This window comes from Pseudogymnoascus destructans (genome assembly GCF_001641265.1).
Source record: "Pseudogymnoascus destructans isolate 20631-21 unplaced genomic scaffold scaffold_2, whole genome shotgun sequence".
Taxonomy (NCBI): Eukaryota; Fungi; Ascomycota; class Leotiomycetes; order Thelebolales; family Thelebolaceae; genus Pseudogymnoascus; species Pseudogymnoascus destructans.
The window spans coordinates 1,767,490-1,788,773 of record NW_020167521.1 but is presented as its reverse complement, the minus strand read 5'-3'; the positions used below and the strand labels follow the sequence as shown (position 1 = coordinate 1,788,773).

The 21,284-nt window shown below is 49.4% G+C and overlaps 10 protein-coding genes across 10 annotated transcripts; 4 read left to right on the top strand and 6 right to left on the bottom strand.

Moving 5' to 3' along the window:
* Positions 1–1,570: 1,570 nt before the first annotated feature.
* Positions 1,571–4,210, top strand: VC83_01206 (uncharacterized protein; the record flags this gene model as incomplete). The annotated part of the gene is made up of 4 exons (XM_024464890.1): positions 1,571–1,994; positions 2,047–2,336; positions 2,387–3,506; positions 3,597–4,210. 4 exons carry the CDS (start codon positions 1,571–1,573, stop codon positions 4,208–4,210), a joined length of 2,448 nt encoding a protein of 815 aa, XP_024327906.1.
* Positions 4,211–5,758: 1,548 nt separating this feature from the next.
* Positions 5,759–8,349, bottom strand: VC83_01205 (uncharacterized protein; the record flags this gene model as incomplete). The annotated part of the gene is made up of 5 exons (XM_024464889.1): positions 5,759–6,887; positions 6,955–7,055; positions 7,325–7,733; positions 7,801–7,901; positions 8,164–8,349. The coding sequence occupies 5 exons, from the start codon at positions 8,347–8,349 to the stop codon at positions 5,759–5,761; spliced, it is 1,926 nt and encodes a 641-aa protein (XP_024327746.1).
* A 719-nt stretch (positions 8,350–9,068) lies between these two features.
* On the top strand, positions 9,069–9,779 carry VC83_01204 (uncharacterized protein; the record flags this gene model as incomplete). The annotated part of the gene is made up of 1 exon (XM_024464888.1): positions 9,069–9,779. The coding sequence occupies one exon, from the start codon at positions 9,069–9,071 to the stop codon at positions 9,777–9,779; it is 711 nt and encodes a 236-aa protein (XP_024327905.1).
* A 488-nt stretch (positions 9,780–10,267) lies between these two features.
* On the bottom strand, positions 10,268–10,965 carry VC83_01203 (uncharacterized protein). Its single transcript, XM_024464887.1, has 4 exons — positions 10,882–10,965; positions 10,712–10,829; positions 10,600–10,662; positions 10,268–10,541 (listed from the first exon to the last, which is right to left on the bottom strand). Exons 3-4 carry the CDS (start codon positions 10,609–10,611, stop codon positions 10,317–10,319), a joined length of 237 nt encoding a protein of 78 aa, XP_024327745.1. The 5' UTR covers positions 10,612–10,662; positions 10,712–10,829; positions 10,882–10,965; the 3' UTR covers positions 10,268–10,316.
* Positions 10,966–11,905: 940 nt separating this feature from the next.
* On the top strand, positions 11,906–12,670 carry VC83_01202 (uncharacterized protein; the record flags this gene model as incomplete). The annotated part of the gene is made up of 1 exon (XM_024464886.1): positions 11,906–12,670. One exon carries the CDS (start codon positions 11,906–11,908, stop codon positions 12,668–12,670), a length of 765 nt encoding a protein of 254 aa, XP_024327904.1.
* A 216-nt stretch (positions 12,671–12,886) lies between these two features.
* Positions 12,887–14,337, bottom strand: VC83_01201 (uncharacterized protein; the record flags this gene model as incomplete). The annotated part of the gene is made up of 2 exons (XM_024464885.1): positions 12,887–13,263; positions 14,220–14,337. 2 exons carry the CDS (start codon positions 14,335–14,337, stop codon positions 12,887–12,889), a joined length of 495 nt encoding a protein of 164 aa, XP_024327744.1.
* Positions 14,338–14,687: 350 nt separating this feature from the next.
* VC83_01200 (uncharacterized protein) lies at positions 14,688–16,124 on the top strand (the record flags this gene model as incomplete). Its single annotated transcript, XM_024464884.1, has 2 exons — positions 14,688–14,896; positions 15,522–16,124. 2 exons carry the CDS (start codon positions 14,688–14,690, stop codon positions 15,844–15,846), a joined length of 534 nt encoding a protein of 177 aa, XP_024327743.1. The 3' UTR covers positions 15,847–16,124.
* An 832-nt stretch (positions 16,125–16,956) lies between these two features.
* Positions 16,957–17,520, bottom strand: VC83_09591 (uncharacterized protein). Its single transcript, XM_024473004.1, has one exon. The coding sequence runs from the start codon at positions 17,279–17,281 to the stop codon at positions 16,964–16,966; it is 318 nt and encodes a 105-aa protein (XP_024328772.1). The 5' UTR covers positions 17,282–17,520; the 3' UTR covers positions 16,957–16,963.
* GCV1 (Aminomethyltransferase, mitochondrial) lies at positions 17,521–19,089 on the bottom strand. Its single transcript, XM_024464883.1, has one exon. It carries the CDS (start codon positions 19,050–19,052, stop codon positions 17,643–17,645), a length of 1,410 nt encoding a protein of 469 aa, XP_024327683.1. The 5' UTR covers positions 19,053–19,089; the 3' UTR covers positions 17,521–17,642.
* A 21-nt stretch (positions 19,090–19,110) lies between these two features.
* On the bottom strand, positions 19,111–21,280 carry VMA13 (H(+)-transporting V1 sector ATPase subunit H). The gene is made up of 3 exons (XM_024464882.1): positions 20,784–21,280; positions 20,145–20,679; positions 19,111–20,087 (listed from the first exon to the last, which is right to left on the bottom strand). The coding sequence occupies exons 1-3, from the start codon at positions 21,082–21,084 to the stop codon at positions 19,472–19,474; spliced, it is 1,452 nt and encodes a 483-aa protein (XP_024327682.1). The 5' UTR covers positions 21,085–21,280; the 3' UTR covers positions 19,111–19,471.
* Positions 21,281–21,284: the final 4 nt, after the last annotated feature.

Below are 21,284 nucleotides of genomic sequence, written 5' to 3'. Positions count from 1 at the left end.
CACGACCGCATACTAGCAAGGAGAGCAAAATCAGACGAGTGTGTTAACTTATGCTTCCAAAACATCTCGCGCCTTTTCATGGTACCGGAAGCCTCGGTGAGAACTGACTGCCGCCAGAGCTACCATCCATTTGAGGTCTTCTTTTTTCCAGCTGAGCTGTAAAAGTGGATGCTAGTAAGGTTAGGCGTAGCACGACTTGTAGATGGACTTGCTTACATCTAATAGCTCGTCAAAAGACCTGGCTACCTGGATCTTGGCCAGGAAGTCGACAGCTTTGCAGTCGGCTGGCCATCGCTCCAAGTCGTGGGCACCCCCGGCTCCATTCTCATAGGCGCTCTTCTGCATCAGCTTCATGGTAATACTCATTAGAGACACCATATCTCGCGAACTTCCCCAACCCGGAAGTGCCATTTCACTGCAGCATTCCTGACCAGCTGATGAGTGTTAGATTGGGGACTCGGGGCAGGCAGCTAGCTCACCAATCTGTATATCTCCTTCTGTGCCGACGAGAATGCTAGAGCAGTTGAGAGAGCCATGCTCGAGCTGACACGAGGCCAGATACTTGAGCCCTTTGACAATCTGTACCAGTCAGCACGTCGACCCATCATAGTTGGTAGAACGCACCTGTGCCAGTGCCGCCGCCAGTTCAAGCTCGGTAGGGTAGGGAGGCGAGTACACGATATTGTCAAGCGTGACAGGAAGGTGCTGAAAGACGGCGTAGTGAGAGCCTTCAAAGCTAAAGCAGTCAACCATGTTGTGGAAGTTCTGGTGCCGTACTCTCCGTAGCATGCGGACCCTCTGGACGGCATCAGATCCCTTCAGGCGCTTCACCATGAAAATATCGTACGGGGGAGATCGATCAGCTACAATGGAGACATATCCGCCGAGATTCAGTTCGAACTTCTCACAGAAGCGGGCCCATGGCGATTCAAACTGGACTGTGCAGTCGAGCACGCTGGCACCGCTCTGGACAGCTTTCACGACCTGTAGGTCCCTGAGACCGGACTTAGTGGCTGTCTCACGGCTGTCCAGAGAAGCTTTTATATGGCGGCGTTGCTTAGGCTCGTGGTCCTGCGATGCCATAACCTTTCTCTTGTTCAAGATCAGCGAAGCAAAGCCAGGAGAGACGCTCTCCTCTGGCATGTCGATTCGTGCGTTGGTGTCGAGGTCAGGCCCATCGCCAAAGATGATCCTCGTCATACGATTGTCCTTGACGGAAACATTGTGCTCAAGGTCGTCGGCAGTGGTTGAAGCAGACTGTAGTCGGTCGTTGGCAGAGAGAGACTCCATTATTCGTAGACAATTGTAAATGACGGCAGCTGCGACTGGTGTGCAGCAGGTGGGCAAACGGAGCATTTATGTCAGACAGACAAAGGGCCTGGAGTGTGTAGAGCCGAAAAAGAAGCGGACAGGCCTTTGACTATCAGCAGCAATTGGGTGGTACCTAGTTAGAAGCAGCCCAGATGCACCGATGGTATTATAAGTACCACACGACCCAGGGCACACTCATTCCCACCACCCTCTTCCTCCCTCCAGCCTCCATTCTAGTCCACTCCCTTCAGCCCTCGATATGCAGCAGTCTCAAGCCCAAAACGAGGACTCCGTGCTCGAGGGGGAGCGGCGACTGAAGTATAAGGGTACCGCCCGCATCGGTCTCGACGTGCTCTTTTTCTGCCAAGATCAGCCACGTAAATCCAGCAAGAGACAAACGGAGTTCCTGGTGGATTGTTTTCAGAAGGAAGGATGTCATCGACTGCCTTTCTGCAATCACGTCCCTGCGATCATCGACCAGGAAAGCCTCGATGCCGCAATGCAGCAGTTGGGGAAGACGGCGGACGACTTGCTGACTAATAATGATGTGCCCGACTATCCCCTGCTCAAATTTCCGACCAGCTTCCACCTTGAGTGTCTCCACGGCCGGCACAGGATCGAAGCTGGGCGCGAATTTCTCGATCCTGGGGACGATTGGTGGACGGTTGATCTGTACCTCTCAGGTAAGATCAAGGCTTTCTGAAAGACGGGTCGTGCTAACATGTGACTACCTAGACCTGAACGTCGACCTGAAGACATGCCTCGTCGAAGAATACTCCAACGAGGAGAAGCCCTCTGATGGCGAGATCTACTATAAGATGCGGCGCTACCATTTCCAGCGGAATTTCAGCTTTGAAATGCGGTGGAAGGCGCGCCTGCGAGGCAAGCGGCAGCAGTACCTGCTGACGCTCACCCGTAATGAAGCAATGACGGCGGCATTCGATGACTTGCTCGACATCCCAGGTCTCTGGGGCGGGATGAAGATCACTACGCTGCACAAAATGATGGCTCTGAAGTGTGATACAGTAGGGAGAGTGCTGGCCTAGTTGATTTTGGCTGATTTCTCGCGCTACAGGAACTCTTACACTACCTCCGCCGCATCAAGCAGGTCTGGTCCGATCTAGTACGTGGCAATAAGGCTGCTATGGGAAAGATCGATCAAACCACAGTGAAGGCTTTAGAGCTGAAGGCACCACGAGCGTCAACAGCGGACATGGAGTTCCTCCGCATTCGAGTGCGTGGGGGGGAGGTATTCAGCGCTTTCGACGACTGCGAGCGCGACGATATCTGGAGCCGTCTAGAGTGCGTTGAGGGCCTAATTCCATCTCTTGCGACCTTCTTCAAAGACATCGGGTACTTGGAGCGCCTCGCCAACTGCGTCAAGCGGCTAACGGGCGACAATGTCCAGATCTCTCATGCCTTCAAGCAACTATTCTCCCCTGTTGATCAACAAGACGGCCGCGTTCGGATCACGGACGGCCAGGCTAAGATTCAGGTTGCTGAGAGTGCTTTTGTGTACGGGCAGGGGACGCGCGGAGACCAAGTCGATCTCGGGTACCGGCAGATCATTGCGTATGCCATGCGGCACTTCGCGGATATGCCAAAGGAACCAGTGAAGGAGGACCGCGTGATGCAACCTGCAGCGATGGCAGATCGAGACGTCCTCCGCCGCTTCGCTGACTTGGCTGACCAGCTGGGGTTTACCAGCCCCAGGATAAAGCATTTGCAGCAGTACCCAGCTGCACTCGCCGAGCAAGCCCCACCATCGGAGCATCCTCCCCTCATTACATCGGGATCCGGGGTAGGGATAGCTCATAGATGCGGCACCCCACTCAGGCCGAAATTCAACGAGGACCGGAAATTCTGGTTTATCAATCACCTCCACGACGAGAGGGAGCAGCAAGGCAAAGGCATCACGAACTTCTTCGTCCGAAAACAAGTTTATCTCGCCTTCTTTGGCTGGCCGACCTGGAGGCCTACTGCCCAGGGTGGTAGCCATGGCCGCTCTCCATCTCTCCCTGCTCCAGACTTCGGAGATTTACCTCGAGACCCAGGCCCTGATGCTCAACACCACACGGTCGGGTCCCGAACGGACCGGCCACCTAGTACGCTAGAACCTGCAGATGATGACATGGGCCTTTTTGTCCCAGAAGCGGATCCAAGCCAAACCCAGGCGGGAGGAATAGGTGATGGTGGTCAGCCAGAGCAGCCGACGAACAGCTCGACGCCAGCCGAGCATGAAAGGTGGAAGCGGAAGCTTCTGGAACAAAAAAAGTGAAGGGAAGCCCAGCGGCTGGAGAAGGAGAGGCTGGAGAAGGAGCGGCTGGAGAGGGAGAGGCTGGAGAAGGAGAGGCTGGAGAAGGAGAGGCTGGAGAAGGAGAGGCTGGAGAAGGAGAGGCTGGAGAAGGAGAGGCTGGAGAAGGAGAGGCTGGAGAAGGAGCGGCTGGAGAGGGAGAGGCTGGAGAAGGAGAGGCTGGAGAGGGAGAGGTTGGAGAGAGAGCGACTGGAGAGAGAGATAGACATCGACCTTATTAGATGGGAGGACGATACTTGGAAATACCTAACACCACTCGCAGTCGATCCAGAGAATCCTTCTAACATCGAACGGTTGGTCAACGATTACATGACGGAAGGAATCAGGGCTTTCAACACATTTCTGAGAATGATGAGCCCCACAGAATGCCTTCAGGTAGTCATCAATAATAGGACACATACAATCCTCCTAATCGCAGAAGACGAGCTTGCTATTGATGATAGGATGCATGAATCTGCAGCGAATCTCCACGCGGAGGCAACCAAGAGAGTCATTGATTTGAAACGCAAGGCCACCAAAGATCTGTCTCACAATTACCACCCACGGAAGATGGTTGTCTGCACCGATGGGAATGAGCTACCGTGAATGCCAGGTACTGTAGAGTCTTCTGCACCTTTGGGAATTACCATCATGTTATTTGTACCGTCGTTTTGTTGGTAGTGTAGTGTCTTCTGCGCCTTTGGGAATGAGCTACCGTTTGGCAGGTTCCATTGTCAGGAAGTTCCATTTCCTTTGAGAGTCACGTGGGTGCATAGTAAATATGGCAACGGTATCATGACATTGCGGAGTAATTTGCAACCAGTATTGCTGGGGCATCTAGAGAGTAATATAGCTAGAGAGTGACATTAAGTATAAGAGAGCCATAATTTTCCACGTGACTGTTACGAGTAAGGAAACCTTCTCGAAAATGCAGGTGAGGGTTCATTTGGCACTATTTCGGGTAGATCCGTATTCTGATCAGCAACGGGTCGAACAGATCTGAGCCGGGGTTGCGTCATCCCACTTCTTGGCGCCGTGGTAGTTGCACTATCCACACCTTGTTTATTCCTTCTCTTTACCCAACTTGCTCTGGACCTTCTGCATTGCGTTTCCGTTGATATTTCGCGTCAGCGTTATGTGGCAACATACTTATAGGGATTGGAAACGAATTCATCTTGCCAGTACTTAGTAAATACCTTCAAAATCAGGAATGAACGTACGATTTCTTTCTTGGATGGTGGAAAACATGGGTTACCAGGAGATACATAAGTGTAATAACGCCCCTTCTGATAGATGATCAAAGCAACATCTGCGCCGTATAATTTCCCATACTCATATACCTTGTTGGTCAAAGTGCTTCTCCTTCGAGATGCATTCTGGCTTTGGCGTTTCTGTACGTTGCACATGTTGGGATAGAGAATGCGATGCCTCTTGTAATATGAAGAGTTGTAATTCGATCAAGATAGTCGCAGGGTGCCACTGGCAATTTATAGCAGGCAAGGCTATTTAAAGTGTTTCAATGAGATCTAGTTCGATATAGCAGGTACCTGAAAGCAGGTGCCTGCCTCTTTGCGGGTACCTCTTTATCCCGGGGCGAAAAGACTTAAGTCTGTCGAAAATAGTATGCGTTGCTCATGTTGTGATAGAGTCTATTGAGCATGGAATTAAGGGAATTATTGTGCCACTTGTAATTTAGATAGTAATAGCTAGAAAATTATTGGAAGCTGTCGTTGGCATTTCATGGCAAGCTACGAATATTTGAAGATGTCAACGAGATCTAATATCTCTAAAAACGGTTATTCTGGCGTCTCAAGCTTGGTATCCACCTCCAGATGAGGGTCCGCGTATCCACCGATCCACCAGATATAGTGCCACCTGCACCACCCGATGGACCCTCCTCTCACCACCCGATGGACTCAATGAACGCTCATCTGTTATCCACCAACTTATCTTTAGTGACGAAGGAGGTGATACTGCAGCTGCTCCCCAGGGTGGGTACGAGACCATTGTTGCAATTGTCGCGGCATTATCGGTGGAGGCAGTTGATTTCGCTCATCGACTGCACAGATGGAGTGGTTCGCCATCCAGGCATGGCTTTTATTAACAGCAAATAACCAAACTGCAGCCATGTATTTCATCTTTTGAACTCTTCTCTCAGTTAATCAAAACATTATGCGCAATGCACATGACGCTATTGTCGCCATTCACTACTGTCGTCACCCTTCTCTCCAACCCGACAAATAAGCCGTTAAACACACCATCTGTCCTTTTGCGATACAGTTCCCCATCGTCACCAAGCAAGACTGACTCATCTAGGCCTTCAGTCCGTTCAATCTCCCCATCATCAAGCCATACTCCGCGCTCATCCAGAAACAACCCATATCCGAAGTTGTAGAGTCCATGCTCCAAGTTTGCAGTCTCCAGCATGAAATCGGAAACTGGTTTTATTACCATATACTTCGAATACTCGATCTTCTTTATATTTGTAATAGATGAACTTGTATGAATTTTCAAATTCGGAAAGTAACCGGTGTGATCGTCTATGCATGTGCTGGCATCCACTGTTTGACACAATAGTGGTTGTGCGACCCATGGAGAGTCTTGAGCAGCTGTAACATCCCCAATGGATAGACAGATTGCCATGAAGTCAGGTCGAGGTGCTATAATGATATCATTGCTATCAACACACCCGATCTGAGCAACACCTTTGGGACAAGAGTCGAAATCCATTTGATATATGCATATCCTGACGCAATATACTCCTTCTTCATGGATTGTCAGCCCAGAGAAATGAAAGGTTCCGCCAATGGGGGATTGAATGAGTTCTCCCCCGAGCTGATGTGTAACATCTGTGCCATTTTCAAGCAGCGTCGCGATAGCCCAGACATTTAGCATGTCCTCGGGCTGCAACAGCTGTACCACGATGGGGGGGAACAGTTCTATTTTCTGCCGAGTGAGTTCTGGCGGTTGTATTAATATAGCGAGCATTTGATGGGGCGGCAGGCTTGTGCTCCATGGATCCATCATCGTCGATAAGTCGAATGACTCAGCACCTTTTGCAGCATCTGGCTGCTGAGGTACAGCACCATTGATACTGGCACCTTGTGCGGTTTGTGTCGGCGTTGATGCGTTATTTGCGACAGGACAGTCAGTGGCGCAGATGGTATTTAGATCATTGCTAGCGCCGTATCCCTGAGGCCAGAATGTACTAAATCCTCGTATGAGGCTCGGATGTCCAGCAAACAAATCTGATATACGGTTGATGACGCTAGGAATGTCGATTCTGGTTAGGCTTTATGTTAGTATGAAAGTGTGATAATGATGTCAGCATGATTAGCTAGAAGACTCACACTTGACTCTTGAAATCCTTCAAGATGTGGAGAAAAGTACTATAGATATCCGGCTTGTCGACGAATTGGGCTTTGACTTGGTCAAGATAGCTATAAGCTTCCTGGGAAATTATTGTCAGTAATGCGTTGATTTTCCTGTCTATCGCAAGACTCCTGACGAGGAAGGAAATATAATGATTGTTCGGCTTCAGTTGCAAGTTAATCCGTTGAAACGGTCAACAAACGTTATCCATCTCTGTCACAAGTGCACATAAGCACCTGATTCTACGGTTGCAGAGCGCTCACACATTTAAGACATTGCCGTTGGTCCCCACCACCATACATGGTGGGGTAAGGGTTTGATATCGCAATGAAGGGGAAACCTACTTACATCTAGTTGTTTCTGAGTTAACGCTAGAGCACCCTGAGCTAAATATGCTGGATGTGCAACTCCACCAGGTGGTTGCGATGGACCCATCTTCGTTCTTATGCCCAATTGCTCTGATAGCATGCTGGTTGACGCGCCGATCTCATGTACTGTCAATGGGGCAAAAGGCTCCGATGATTCTGTCGGCGTATTCGGCGGGGTAGCTAGCATTTTAGGTGGATTGATGTGCGAGATGAGAGTTCTTTCGTTTCCTGTGGCAGGATGACCAGTGGCGCAGATGGCATTAGGGTCATTGCTGGAATCGCTTTCAGTTTGGTACCTGGGAGGCAAGAATATATTAAGTCCTTGTATAAGGTTGGGATGCCCAGCAAGTAATTCGGATATACGGGTAACGACGCCAGGAAAGCCGATTCTGGGTAGCCATTGTGTTAGTATGAAAATGTGATAATGATGTCGGCATGATTGGCTAGAAGACTCACACTTGACTCTCGTAATCCTTCAAGGTGTGGAGAAAAGTACGATATATATCCGGCTGGTCGACAAATTCGAGTTGGATTTGTCTAATATAGCTAACAGCCTCCTGGAAAACTATTGTCAGCGATGCGTTGACTTTCCTGTCTTTTGGAAGATTCGTGCTGAGGAAGGTAACGAAAATGATTGTTCGGCTTCTGTTTCAAGTTACTCCGTACACGGTCGACAAACGTTCTCGGGCCACCCTCAAAAGAGCGCACAAGACCTGATTATGCCTTGCAGAGCGCTCACACTAACACATGGTCACGTCCCCACCAACCACAGAAATGTGGTGGTCTAGAGTTTGATATCGTATAGAAGGGGAAACTTACACTCGAGATAACTCGTCGTTCCTGACCCAACGCTGGAGCACCCTGATCTGGACGTGCTGGATGTGCAACTCCGCCAGGTGGTTGCGATGAGCCCATCTTTATCGTCGATGTGGCAACAGGCTCCGATGATTCCTTCGGGGTATTCGGCGGGGGGGTTCGCATTTGATGGGCCACCTCTGGAGCCATGATCAACACAGAGAACTTAGGTGGATTGATGTGCGTGGTGGGGTAGGTGATAGACAAGATATATCAGCGGCAAGAAGCTTGGAGATGATTGACGAGTTTGGAGACTGCAGAGGTTGTGATTGAACTTCTGGGGAATTGCACGCCCTTATATATTCCTCAATTCTTCTGCCATCATGTTAACGCAAGACCAATCCCCCTCAAACCAACAACGGCCGGGGGGATGATGGAAGCTGATCCTTCTTCGGTTCAGGATCACCAGCAGTCCATGGTTGCAGCATCATGCATTGGCCGATTCAAAAATCAAAAAGGTTCAAGGGTGCATGCAAACAACGCGGGGAGAAGCACATATCTGCAAGACAGTGTTGGGGGAGACGCTGGCGAGACCGATTCAAAATGCAGCAGTGTGGGGGGAGAGCAGCCCCTTGATGTGAGACAGTGGTAGCGTTCGGGCCGTGGATATGGACCCTAGATTGAGCTCTAAGAAGATATGGCTTGTGTGCATGATCCCAGTCTGGGTTTACCAAATAAAATATTATGATGCAGTCCGTAGGGAGCGTTACCACGAGGTCTCAGAGCTGTGTGAGGATCTCCCGGACAGCTGAGATTCTTCTCCAGCTGTGAATCAATCAATGTTCGCTTAAGATATCACGAGGACGTACCCAATAGGCGCTCGCCTTCGAGGTTGCCGAAGCTCCGTACCCCACCTTTTCAGCTGATAAATGCCCAACCATCCTATAAAGACGGTTCAGCGCCAACTATCCAACTTGCCCCATTCAACTGTTAAACCTTCGAATTCAGACGTTGCACTGCCAACTGTGGCATTCGCATATGTTCACCTGTCAACCCCTGAACTTAACAGATTAATCGCCAACTGTCGTGAAGGCCTCCGTCCATCTGTCAACTTTCGAACTGATCGCTCGAAGCTAATCGTAAGCCTTCGTGATACCGTTCTGTTCGCCGATTTCTGGCTCCTCCTCGTCATGTCGTCTAAAGAGACACATCAGCAACTCGATGATATCAGGCAAACTATTTTGAAGTTCCGCAACGTTCCTGACACTGTCTTTGACGAGCTGCACACGAAAATATCTAATCTTTTGGCGCTGGTTGAAATTCAGAAGAAGTTGAATGAACTAGCGCGAGCAGTTCGAGAGGCAAACACACTGCCTGTTCGACGAATTAATTACAACATCAGAAAGCTAGCTGAGGATGACGAGGCGTGCAAGCCCCGCTGGACGCTGATGCAGAAGCTCAACTGCCCAGCGATTTTATTCAGCACAATGGCTTTCAACGGATTGTTTTCCCTGCCGGATAAACAATATGAGAGCCTAGTGGAGAACGTGCAGGAATATATTCAAGTCCAGGAGTTACCTTCCGAATGGATTGCACGTGACCAAATCAAAAGGGTTGACCCAATCATTTCTAAAGAGTGAGTACTGAGTTCAACTCACCGTATGTCAACAATACTCAAATGGATTAGATTATCATGTTCTCGAGATCCAAATAACTCAAGGTGCCTCTTCTAACGAGAGAAAAGGGAGGAAACGCCAAAGAACTGAAGGTGAGTTTTGACACCGCCCAAGTCACGAACAGATGCTTAGCCTCAACCAGGTGAACAATCACCATCAGTCAACCAGATCTCTGGCATAAGAGACATGCAGCAGCTGGTGCAGGCAGGCAGAAGTAAGCAAGAACCCTTCGTTTATTCCGAGCACTAGAAATAATATATACAATAGAAATCGACTATAAGTGCTCAGAAGCACCAATCAAACTGATGCCATTCTTGGGCAAACATTTATTCGATGCAGTTGCAGCCAGCAATCAATGGAAATGGGAACGTAATGTAGGCGGAAAAACAACAGACTGCTTGATTGCAATAGTCCCAGAAGACCGGAGCCAAGACATCTCCATCACCTTGAGCGTTGGCTATATCGAAGGACTAGAGGTAATCGAGACATTCCAGCTGGCGACTACGTGAACTTCACGAATGCCCCTATCACGCGGACTACGTACCCCTTAGGGACGATACCCGTCCCATATTCAGTAGCGCTATGGTGTTGCCAAGATGGCTCTGTATCCATGGGCGCATTAGGATCATATACTATGATCGATTTGCCTTTGCATGTTATTTTCCTCTCATCATCCACTGCCGGAAAAAGTTTGACGCCTTTCACTTGTATGTAATCGTCTTCAGTCTGCATATGAGTTAGCTTCAATTTTTTTTTTGAAGAAAATTGATATAATCCAACATACTTCCTCGGACATAATGGACAACTGGTGATATGTTGCCAGATAGCGCGTGGCGCCGCGATCGACCTATCCCAAGTCAACAAATATTTCCCCATGCCTTGAAATGCATCCATACAACCGAGAAATGAAGAAGAATAGTGGACAGTCGATCGGGTGAACGCAGCTGGCAACTGCAGACCCTGTCGAGAAGAGGGAATAGACGTATATATTGTGTCCTAAATGCCTTGGTTGCTGTGGATACTCGTCAGCATGGCCTACATAATATCAGCGGCTGTATGGACTGATCGTGGATCCCGTGTTCACCTTGGTCCTGAAGGGTGATTGCGCCGGTTTGGGAGAGGTAGTGAGGTTGCCAATCTGCGCAAACGCTGAAGGGTAAACTTCTCAGAGGCTCTAAGCCTTTGATAGAATATAATAGACTATGCTCTGCACGATGATGGTATGAAAGAATAAAGCAGACGGCGAAGGAGATATGAACCTGGTGAGAAGGTAATGGACGACGGACTAACGGGCAACAGCGGGCGCGACGGCAGTATAGGTCGGACGAAGTCTATTGGCGGAGCTGGCGGAGCTTGTTGGCTAATAACTAAGTCATGGTTGTCGCTCAGAAACAGCTTGGATGGTGTCTGATATCTTGCTTGCAATTTGAGGTTGATGAGATAACTCGTTTGAAGTGGTTTGTTCGCGACTTTAGCAGGTGGTGGTGGGGCTCAATGCCATGTGATTTGATCAGCAATCCGATACGCACCGAATACACCCCAGGCACTTAGGCTTCAATGCCTTCAGGCTGCCAATTTCAAGAGTGGACACGGGACATTTTTGCGTTGATACCTCGCACCACAGTCTAATCAAACCAGCCTTTGCTCCTTGCGAGAAGCTGGTGGGTGCGCTCGTTCCGCAGGTAAGTATATAAACGGTGAAAATGGTCTCTGCAAATTACTGCGACAGTACGGGTTCTTCCCATAATTGACGGGTCATACCAAAGGTCGGGGTTTGTGTTTCCCCGCATGCCGAGGCTATGTTACTGGAGACCCGCGCCACGAAGTTGGGTCGCTAAGTAACATAAATCTGTCAGGAGGGGCCAATTTATGCTGCTGGCTTTGGACCACCCGCTGACTGCCAAGAACACGATGCATCAGCGAAACAAAACCATTGAGTATCCACGATTTACTGTGCTTTCTGGAGCTCCTTTCATGATCAATTCTGCTACTCCCTGGACATAATTGCGTCTGAAAATGACCCTTGTTGTATGATCTCGCTATCTGCGTTGAAAATCCACCTGACATTCGTAGGTTATCTCACGAGAATTATGTCGGACGCAAACCTTTCAGCTTCTATCAATCCTCTGCAGTCACCACCAAAGCGTACTCACAAGGCTGAAGGCATCTATGTCAAGCACGGAACAGGTCGCCAAGTTCATAGAGAGGTTGAGGCTATGGAATTTGTTCGCCAACGTACATCTATTCCCATCCCCTCCGTGTTCGAAATTTATGTCAACGACAACGATGCGAGTGCAAGCAGCTGGTTCTCTATGAGCGCGATTCCTGGAAGTCCTCTCACGGATGCTTGGCCCAGCATGAACGACGAAGCACGCAGAGCGACCCAGGCGGATCTTCGCAGCTACCTCCACGAACTACGGACCGTGCCTTCTCCGACGCCAGCCTACATCGGGTCTTGTAGTGGTGGTTCAGCATATGACCATCGCCTCAACAATGGCTATCCTTGTGGACCCTTCGCTTCAGTATCAGATTTTCACGATTTTCTTGTGGTCCCTGTGGCCAGATGTCCTCGGCAAGAGCTAGTTACATACTATCGCCAACAACTTGCAGATAATCATGGGGTTGTTTTTACTCACGCGGATCTGTGCGGGGATCATATATTTGTCGAGCCAAAAACTGGAAGAATCACTGGGATCATTGACTGGGAGATGGCTGGTTGGTGGCCTGCGTATTGGGAGTATACTAAATCACGGTTTGGTAGTAGATACCAAACATGGTGGAAGACACTGCTAGGTCATGTTCTGGACTCACACGAGCGCGAGCTTCGAATTGAAGAAGATCTGCAGCAGTTCTGAGTGTGACACTAACGTTATCATTGTATAATTCATTGTATAATTCAATCTGGTTCAAATATGACGTCCATGAACATTGTTTCTCGGGGAGCAAGAATAATGGTAGTAGCAGGAATGAAATCTGGAAACCATGGCACAAATAGGATCCGCCCATGCAAGAGCAAACACAGCCTGTCAGCATACTGATGACTCTGGTACGTACATACTCCAATGTCCAAGCTACTGGTCCTCTCGGAGCCAGTACTGAATCACGTTGTTGGGGTACTCTTCGGCAATGAAACCTTCTGCTCGAAGCCAATCCAAGGCTGCGAGGCTCCAGTTCTGACAATTCCACCCCGAAGACTCGACATTGTCAATCGGTACCGCTCTCAAGAGCTGCTTGAAGCGTTCATATTTCTCCACTGGGACGGAGCCGACTTCAAGTTGCCCGTTCTTACTGCCAGACTTTGAGACGTCCACAGCCTCTTCACCAGAGTAATAAAAAGCCCCAGGCATCCCGCGAAGCTGAAATGCATGTCCAACATTCGAAGTAGTGCTGGTCTGCAGGAAAAAGGCCCAGTGATATGGCTTCTTCTTGGTTGGCGCATCCCAGCGTTCTCCGCGGTCGTATGTTATGATAGAAAATGAATATCGTTGGATAGAACTACACAGTCTAATCCAGAAGAATGATGCAGAGGGGGGCGGCCGCAGATGTGAGACTTCCTGGACGCGCGGAGGTCTTAGATGTCTTATATCGGAAGAGATATCTCGAGATCTGGAACTAGATCTGATAGAACAAGGAATGTAGATCGGGTATTTAGGAAGGGAGACGTGGCATTACTGGGCGCAAGAGAGATAAGCCGTCGGGAGAGATGAAGCTTAATCTACCGTATTGTGTAGGGGAGTCTTACCGCCCCAACGTCGATTTAGGGTGGCTTAGACTTTTTGTCCATATAATCCGCTGTAATAGATCACCATTCCACGTACTCGGTGGTATTTAATTTTAATTCAACAAGGGGCTGTTCGGCTCGACTGAAGTGTTGGCCAGACGGGCCCTAATTTTATTCTCCATCTCCTTGCTTCAATTATTTTTGATACTATAGATTCGTGCGACAGGAATCACATATCATAACATATCTCCGGCTCAACCAACGTCTTTCTATCGACTAGCTCCTCAGAATAATATACTGAACGACAAATCACCATCGGGACTGTTTCACTGAAGTCAAGCTAACGTGGTCCATATGCGAGTGAAACACCCAAGCGAGTGAAACACCCAACTACGATAACACGACAAAATGCCAATAAAATCAACTACAACACTAGAATATCAACTACATACAATAAAATCATTTCTGTAAGCACTTCTATAGACATAGTACACGTTCGTGCATTGTGCCCTATGTTGCACATGTTCCACATCGCCGTTCCCTCACAGTCCTCTTTGCACGACCCGCACCCTGGCGTGCTTCCTCTACTACTTGCCTATTCACATCCATTTGGTCGACAATAGCTTGTCCTTCAAATATAGCAAGACTGCCTCCTTCTTAGAGATGAGTTCTCTTTGCTCTACGACGCTTGCTTATAGCTGTGTTTGCCTCTTCTAGTACTTCAACTCGTGCTCGTAGTAATACAACTTCGTGCATCATTTTCCCTGTCCCCTTTGCAAAATGATCGGTTGCTTCAAACATTGCTAATGGAGGCTGTTTTGATGATACGTAATTCGGTTTTAATATACTGCGACTGTGAAAATGCTTCAACTAGGTTGTTTGGTGTCTTTGAAACCCAAGGTGGTTGTATGCCAATAGCCCCCTTAGGCAGTGTATTAGATAGTATTGGCGATACGGGTCGTATACGGCAATACTGAGTCAGTGCGTATTCCAAAATCCCAATACGGGTCTAGTGCGTATTCAGTTCTCAATACTGGCCGTATACGGGCCGTATTACTAGCCGTATACAGCTAGTATTGAGGCTTAAAATTCGAAACAAGGGGTTCGAATAACTTCAATTGATAGATCGTTATATACTATATATTACTACAATGACTTCACAACCTTCGGATATACTGTCACAGCTCGACAGTGAGCTATTTGTCAGTGAACGATTCGAAACCCCGACTTCGCCTATACTTAAACGTACGCTATCCTCTCCCTCTGTTTCTGTAACAACAACTGCAAGCAGACGATTTTCGAAAGTCTGGGACCATACACCTGTTAGCCGCTGCGATATCATTCGGAACTACCAGGGCAGGTTAATATGGCGTTGTAGATACTGTCTAAAAGAGTATCTTGAGTCTGGCGGAACAAAGATTATTACAAGGCACTTAAAAGAACACGACATAGATATATCCTCTACTCAGGAATCTCGAACTACTTCAATTCAAAGCAATATCGCTGAAGCTTTCGACAAAGCTAAAGAGATAAATCATAAACGCCGCTGCCTTTCTACTGTTGCAACTGAAGCCTTAGACCCTGCTGTTGTTGAGCAGCTATATGTACGATGGATTACAACTTGTGGAGTCCCTTTCCGTATGGCAACAATATTGGAATTTAGGGCATTACTCCATTACCTTAATCCAGAGATCGATAACTGGCTACCTAACTCATTTCAACAATACAGACCTGGACGTTGCGTACATACAAGGCTCAAAAGCAACAGATCAAACGCGATGTACAATCAGCTCTGTCAAAAGCCCACTTTACAGTTGACCTCTGGACTTCTCCCAACTCTCTTGCAATTCTTGGTATAATCGCACACTATATATCCGAAACTGGCCAATTAGAACACTCTGTTCTTGCATTACAAGAACTAGATGGCGAGCATACAGGTTAATAACTTTATAGTAATATTTATAGTAATCAGCTAACATCTACAGGACTTATTATGAGAAGACCCCCCCGCACCTCTACTTCACCAAGACACAGATGGCAGTTTGGCGGAACTTTGCATCATGGAGCTTCGATGGCGAACAAGTCTACCTTCCTGGCCCTGCTGACTGGTACCCTGATGGCTATGATACTGAGTTCTATGGCTTTCAGTTGGATTCTGATGCACTTGGCGCCTTTCGGGCCTGGGAGGTGTTGAGAGAAGAGACTGAGCCAGCTGAGTACAAGTGGATCCTCCCATCTGACGACAGATTGTTGCTGTTGTCCCCAACCAAGGAATCCGAGGAGCTTCTCTCCCAGTTCTACAATATGTAGATCAAGTGCTGCTTTTAGAATATACTAGATAGCCCAATGCACTACTTTCTATACTACAAGCCCTCATTGAAGTAAGTTATATACTTCAGATCATTTTTCATTGTGTCACGTGGTTAATACGGCCCGTATACGGCCAGTATACGGGCTCCGTATCGTATTAACCAGTGCCAGTGCGTATTGAGTTGAACCCGTATCGTATACGCACTGGTTACAAAAATGAACCCGTATACGGGCCGTATAATACTATCTAATACACTGCCCTTAGGTGGTGTTAAGAGTCCGCAACTAAACATTTAGTTTTAACAGAACACGTTCTGCATCTAACGGAACAAGCCCTGCTCCGCGAAACCCCCCTTGATATTACTTTCTGTCATAGACTCTTGAAGGGCCTTAACAAATGCTAGGATAAAGTCATTCTTCGTAATATGTGTAATATTAGCACGCATAAGATTCTCAATTCGTCGCCTATATGCTTGTTTAAGTGGACCAAAACAGCCAACGTCAAGAGGCTGGAGTATATGAGACGAATGAGGCGGCATACATAGTGTGATAATGTGTTATCCTTGCAGTAAAGCTCAAAATCCACTAACTGGTGATTTCATGACCGTCTAACACAAGGAGGCGATATGCACTAGAAGTTCGAGATTTTGTATGCTTATTGAAATGCTAAATCCATTGAAGCCCTATCTGGTTTGTTGTCCAACCATTTTGAGATGTTGTAATAACCCAATTGCGAGGTACTGTATGTATCATCTTGATACCATGATGCAAGGTGAAATTTACCTACAACAATAAATAGTAGGACGCACCATCCCATTGAACTAACACCTTGGATTACTGTAACCCATTCCCGACCTCTAGGCTGTGCCATTTTCGCTCGACCATGTCTTTCAGATGTTGTAACCACAGTGCCTACAGAGATAATCCCCATCATAAACCTAGTTTCATCGAAATTGTAGATGTCTAACTCTACAATGCCATATTTTGCAATTGTATTCCGTACAAGTGAAAACCAGCTATAAATAAGCTTAGGATCCTCGCATTAGGCCCTTTGGTAGTCATATTTCCGAAAACGGCACGTCCGTAGCTGTGGTTGTCGCTTTACAAAGTTTTCCGCCTAGTGGATGCCAACCTTTGGCGCGTTGCGCTCTGCAAGTAGTCTGTTGGCTATTTCTTCCACACCACCAAGCCGTGGTGCACAGGATCGTGAATCTAAGTCAAGAATGTATTGGATAATGACCTCCTCTTCTAGTTTTGTTAGCTTCATAGAATTGGGCGTGCAATCAAGTCGTGATTTAATACCGCGTCGTCGACGCGGTAATGTAACATAACTGACGTTGTATAAGCTTGCAGCTTTCCCCGCACTAAGCTTTTGGTCATTTTCCATAGCCTTAATAGCCATAACCAATCGACCTGCTTTACTAGGTGTATCCATTGCTTTTGGTGGTAAAAATATGATCTGGATGTGGATTGTTGGGCTTTGGGACGACTTGGTTTTATGTCGTTAGTGCAACGCAACATCGTGCGATCCACCTGCAATCCACCTGTCTACCAGTATTTTCAGTCCTCTGTCGACATATCTAACCCTGTATTCCATGCCGATGGGTTCTATGACCTATAATTGATACCCTACGGGTCCAATTTGGCCTCTGGTCGGCATGCAGGTGTAGAATGTTCAAGGCTACCAGAAATAACATTTGTCACGTTCGATTCTCTTCCAGCTAACGTAGGAATTGTGTCCCTTCTATACAAGAAACAAGGCTAGATTACCAAGCCCATGCTGCCCAACATAGCACCTACTCCTCCTTTTTGTAGTAGCCCGTAGCCAAGAAAGGCATCTTCGCAACCTCCGCCTTCCTCGCCTTCCCCCTGACGACAACCTCAACTGGCGTCCCCGACTTGTGCAACCCCTCCTGAATATACCCCATCGCGATATTCTTCTGCAAGCATGGACTTGGGCATCCGCTCGTGACGACGCCCACATCCTTCCCGTCCACCCTGATCACCGCGCCCTCGCGGGCCGGCGGGCCCTGTACGATGAGCCCGACCCGGCGGCGCTCGATACCTTGTCCACCCTTGGCCTTCGGCTTCAGCTGGGGCAAGATCGTCTCGGCGCCGAGGAATCCGCCCTCTGCTCTCCTCCTCTTGCCGATGATCCAGCTCATGCTAGCCTCGACGGGTGTGATGGTCTCGTTCAGGTCGTGGCCGTACAGACACATACCCGCCTCCAACCTCAAGCTGTCTCTGGCTCCAAGGCCAGCCAGCTGTACCATCTCCGGACCACCAGCCTCGAGGATCATCTCCGTCACCCTCTCCGTCTCCTGCGCGGGGATCGAGATCTCAAACCCATCCTCTCCCGTATATCCACCCCTGCTAACCAGCAACAAGCTGCTCTGGAATGGGAGCTCCTCGCCCACCTTAGCAGTCTGGAGCTTCATATACCTGCTCTGCCCAAAATACAAGTTCGACAGGCGCCCATCGCGCGCGGGGTCCGCAACAAGCTTGCCAAGCACCTCCTTCGCCTTCGGGCCCTGCAGGGCAATCAGCCCCTTACCCTCCAGCACCGTCCACTCGACTTCAGAGCTGTTCTCGAGACGGAAAGTCTTAAGCTGCTCCTTGAGGTATGCCAAGTCCTTCTCGCGACACCCCGCGTTCGTAACAACGTAAAAGCGATCATCCCACAGCTTGGTAATGATCAAATCATCCACAATGCCTCCCGTGGGCAGGAGGAGCGTGCTCAGCGTGCTCCCGTGCACAGGCAGCCCCGCGACGTCGCTGGGGGTGATGCGCTCGAGGAAAGCGGCCGCGCCGGGGCCGGTGAAGTGGTGCTGCACCATGTGGGAGACGTCGAAGAGGGAGGAGCCTGTGCGGGTGAATTTGTGGGAGTCGAGGACGGAGAGGGAGGAGTACTGGACGGGCATGGCGTAGCCGCCGAAGGGGACCATTTTGCCGCCGTTGCGGAGGTGGAAGTCGTAGAGGGGGGTTTTGGCGAGCTCTTCCTCGGCCACGGCGGAGGAGGAGGCGTGGCGCGTGGTTTGGAGTGGTGTTGCTGGGACTGAGACGGTGGGTTTGAGAATATGATGCTGGGAGGTGCGTGTTGAGATGCTGCGGCGCGTGGCTGCGGTGATCAGACTGGAGGAGCGCGGGAGGGCATTGCGCGCTGCAATGACATCCTTGAGATAGCGAGTAGAGCGGAGAGACTTCATCTTGAAAATTGACCTGTTTAAGTTGTGGTGGTGGAAGGAGGAACTCGGAAAGTTTGTAGTCGGGGACAGCAACCTTTTATATGGGGTGTTTGTTATCGGGAGCTCAAGTCCGGATAAGGTGGTGGGCGAAGTCCGAGTCCACATAAAATGCTGGGCTCTGGACTGGGCTGGGCTACAATCAAGAATAAATGGATTCGGAAAGACGTCAGATAGCATAAACTCCATTTGCATTCAATTCCTGTCAAGTGAATAATATGAATGCTATACCGCGTGGAATCTGTAATAAAATCGGAAAGCTTCACAATGGCTCTGTATCACCTCTATGCAAACCCCCACCAAAACCACGAACTATGATGGTACACGGTCTCTAGCACCAACTGCTCGTCACATATTCCCCTACCATCTTGAAATACGACAGTCTACTTCGTTTCGAAGCTATATCTCAGCCACTCCCCAACAGCCCTCAAACTTTCCCATCTTACGCTCTCATCCGGCGCAGCCATCAGCTCCATAATCCTCGTTTTCAACCCCAGCCTCTCCAGCTGCTGCCTCTTCTCCGGCACCTCCTTGACCAAGCACCCAATATCGTTACACACAATAGCAAGGACCTGCTTGTCATTATCCCAAGGCTTGGCAATAATCTCAGCCAGCTTCTTCGGCAGGTGGCCGTTGTCGTGCTCCAAAATCCTCCGTGCATTTTCGGCCCAGAAGGCCGTGTTCCTGTGCGGCGGCGACCAGCGTAAGTGGCCGGAATCCACCTCTGCTGCGTACTGATCAAAGGTCGTCTGGGTCTTGGTGTGCTCCTCGAGCAGCTCAGATAGGGCTGTCAGGTCCTCAATCAGGTCCGGATCGGTAAGATGGCGTCCGGTTACGTTTTGAAGAAGCGCGGGTAGTCGTACAAGTGCCGCCGCAGGAAGGAGGGATTTCGGGTTCCCAGATATCAGGTTATAAAGCGTCGAAACTAACAGACGTGTCGTTTTCTCCTTGGGCGATAACCGTAGTAGCTGTGTGAAAAGCGGGATAACATCGTACTCACTATAACTCGTAAGCATGCAATCAAGAAGTAAAAGGGGAGCATGGGGTGCGACATACTCCTCAAGCCCATCTCCAATAACAGCGCCCTCGAAGCTCAATTGCCACATGACCAAGAGCACATGATAAAGCAACTGCAAATCAATCCCACCATTTATAAACCCCTCCGCCGCAGTCCTCGACGTCGCACTACTCCACAACGACGCCGCACTCTCTTCACTCGCTGACACCCCCGCCGCAGTCCTCAAGATCGAAATGAGCGGCAGCACAGTCACATCTCTGTGCTCCCAAAACAGCTCTCTCGACCGCCTGCTCCGGAGGAGCAACGAGTACCCCATCACTGCGATATCCTGGAGTCCGCTATCCGAGCTCTTGGCGAGAGTACTCAGGTATTTGTATAAGATGGGCAGCGCTTGGTCGCTCGCTGGCCTGCCCTTGGGGTTTGTAGTCGATTCCCTGGCTAGGAGGGTCGTGAGTGCCGTTGAGGTTAAGAGGGGGATAGCCTCTTCGGGGCTCGTAGCCTGTGCCAAAAGCGGCAAGAATGGCGCATATGTATTCTCATGCTCGACAAGTCCATCTACCAGCGTCTGGCTGCCTGTATATCAATTAGCATTGGCCCCATCACACTTAACACCCCCCCAAATCCCCAAACCACCACCCTCCCCCCCTCCCCCAAAGAAGCAAAAGATCATAACATACCCTCAAGCAAATCCCCCAACAGCACCAAAACATACTGCACCACATCCGCCCTCCTCGCCGCCTTCTCCAGTATACTCCTCTCCCCCTCCCCCTCCCCGCCCAAGAACAAGTTCCTATAAGCATCAACCTTCTCCTCCACCGTCCTCTTCCTCTGCTCCTTCCTCACCTTATCCACCGCGCGAATCCGGCCCAGCTGTTCCTCCGTAATGGTCCCAGCGCGCACCGCGCCGTCCCACGGGATGGGGCGGGCGCGGATGTTGTTGCGCAGGGAGGAGAGGTAGGTTGGGGGGTCGAGAGACATGGTGAGGGTTGTTGGGGTGGTTGTTATTGGTATGGAGAGGAGCGCCGAATGGGGCTGTGAAGTTGGGGATAGGTTGGTTGGAGGTGCCTTATCGAGGGTGTGAGCTTGGAGCTGGCACCAAGGTTTTGGGCCGTGCACCGAGTAGAGATGCCAAACTGGGTGTGATATCACGTGTTGGGCAACGACTTGTTGGGGGATTT

Coding starts and splice junctions, on each gene's coding strand:
- VC83_09591 (XM_024473004.1), bottom strand. CDS start 17,281: ATGGATACACCTAGTAAAGCAGGTCGATTGGTTATGGCTATTAAGGCT.
- GCV1 (XM_024464883.1), bottom strand. CDS start 19,052: ATGAAGTCTCTCCGCTCTACTCGCTATCTCAAGGATGTCATTGCAGCG.
- VMA13 (XM_024464882.1), bottom strand. CDS start 21,084: ATGTCTCTCGACCCCCCAACCTACCTCTCCTCCCTGCGCAACAACATC. Junction 20,680..20,783: donor GTTGGGGGATTTGCTTGAGG/GTATGTTATGAT, acceptor ATTGATATACAG/GCAGCCAGACGCTGGTAGAT. Junction 20,088..20,144: donor ATTGGAGATGGGCTTGAGGA/GTATGTCGCACC, acceptor TACGAGTTATAG/TGAGTACGATGTTATCCCGC.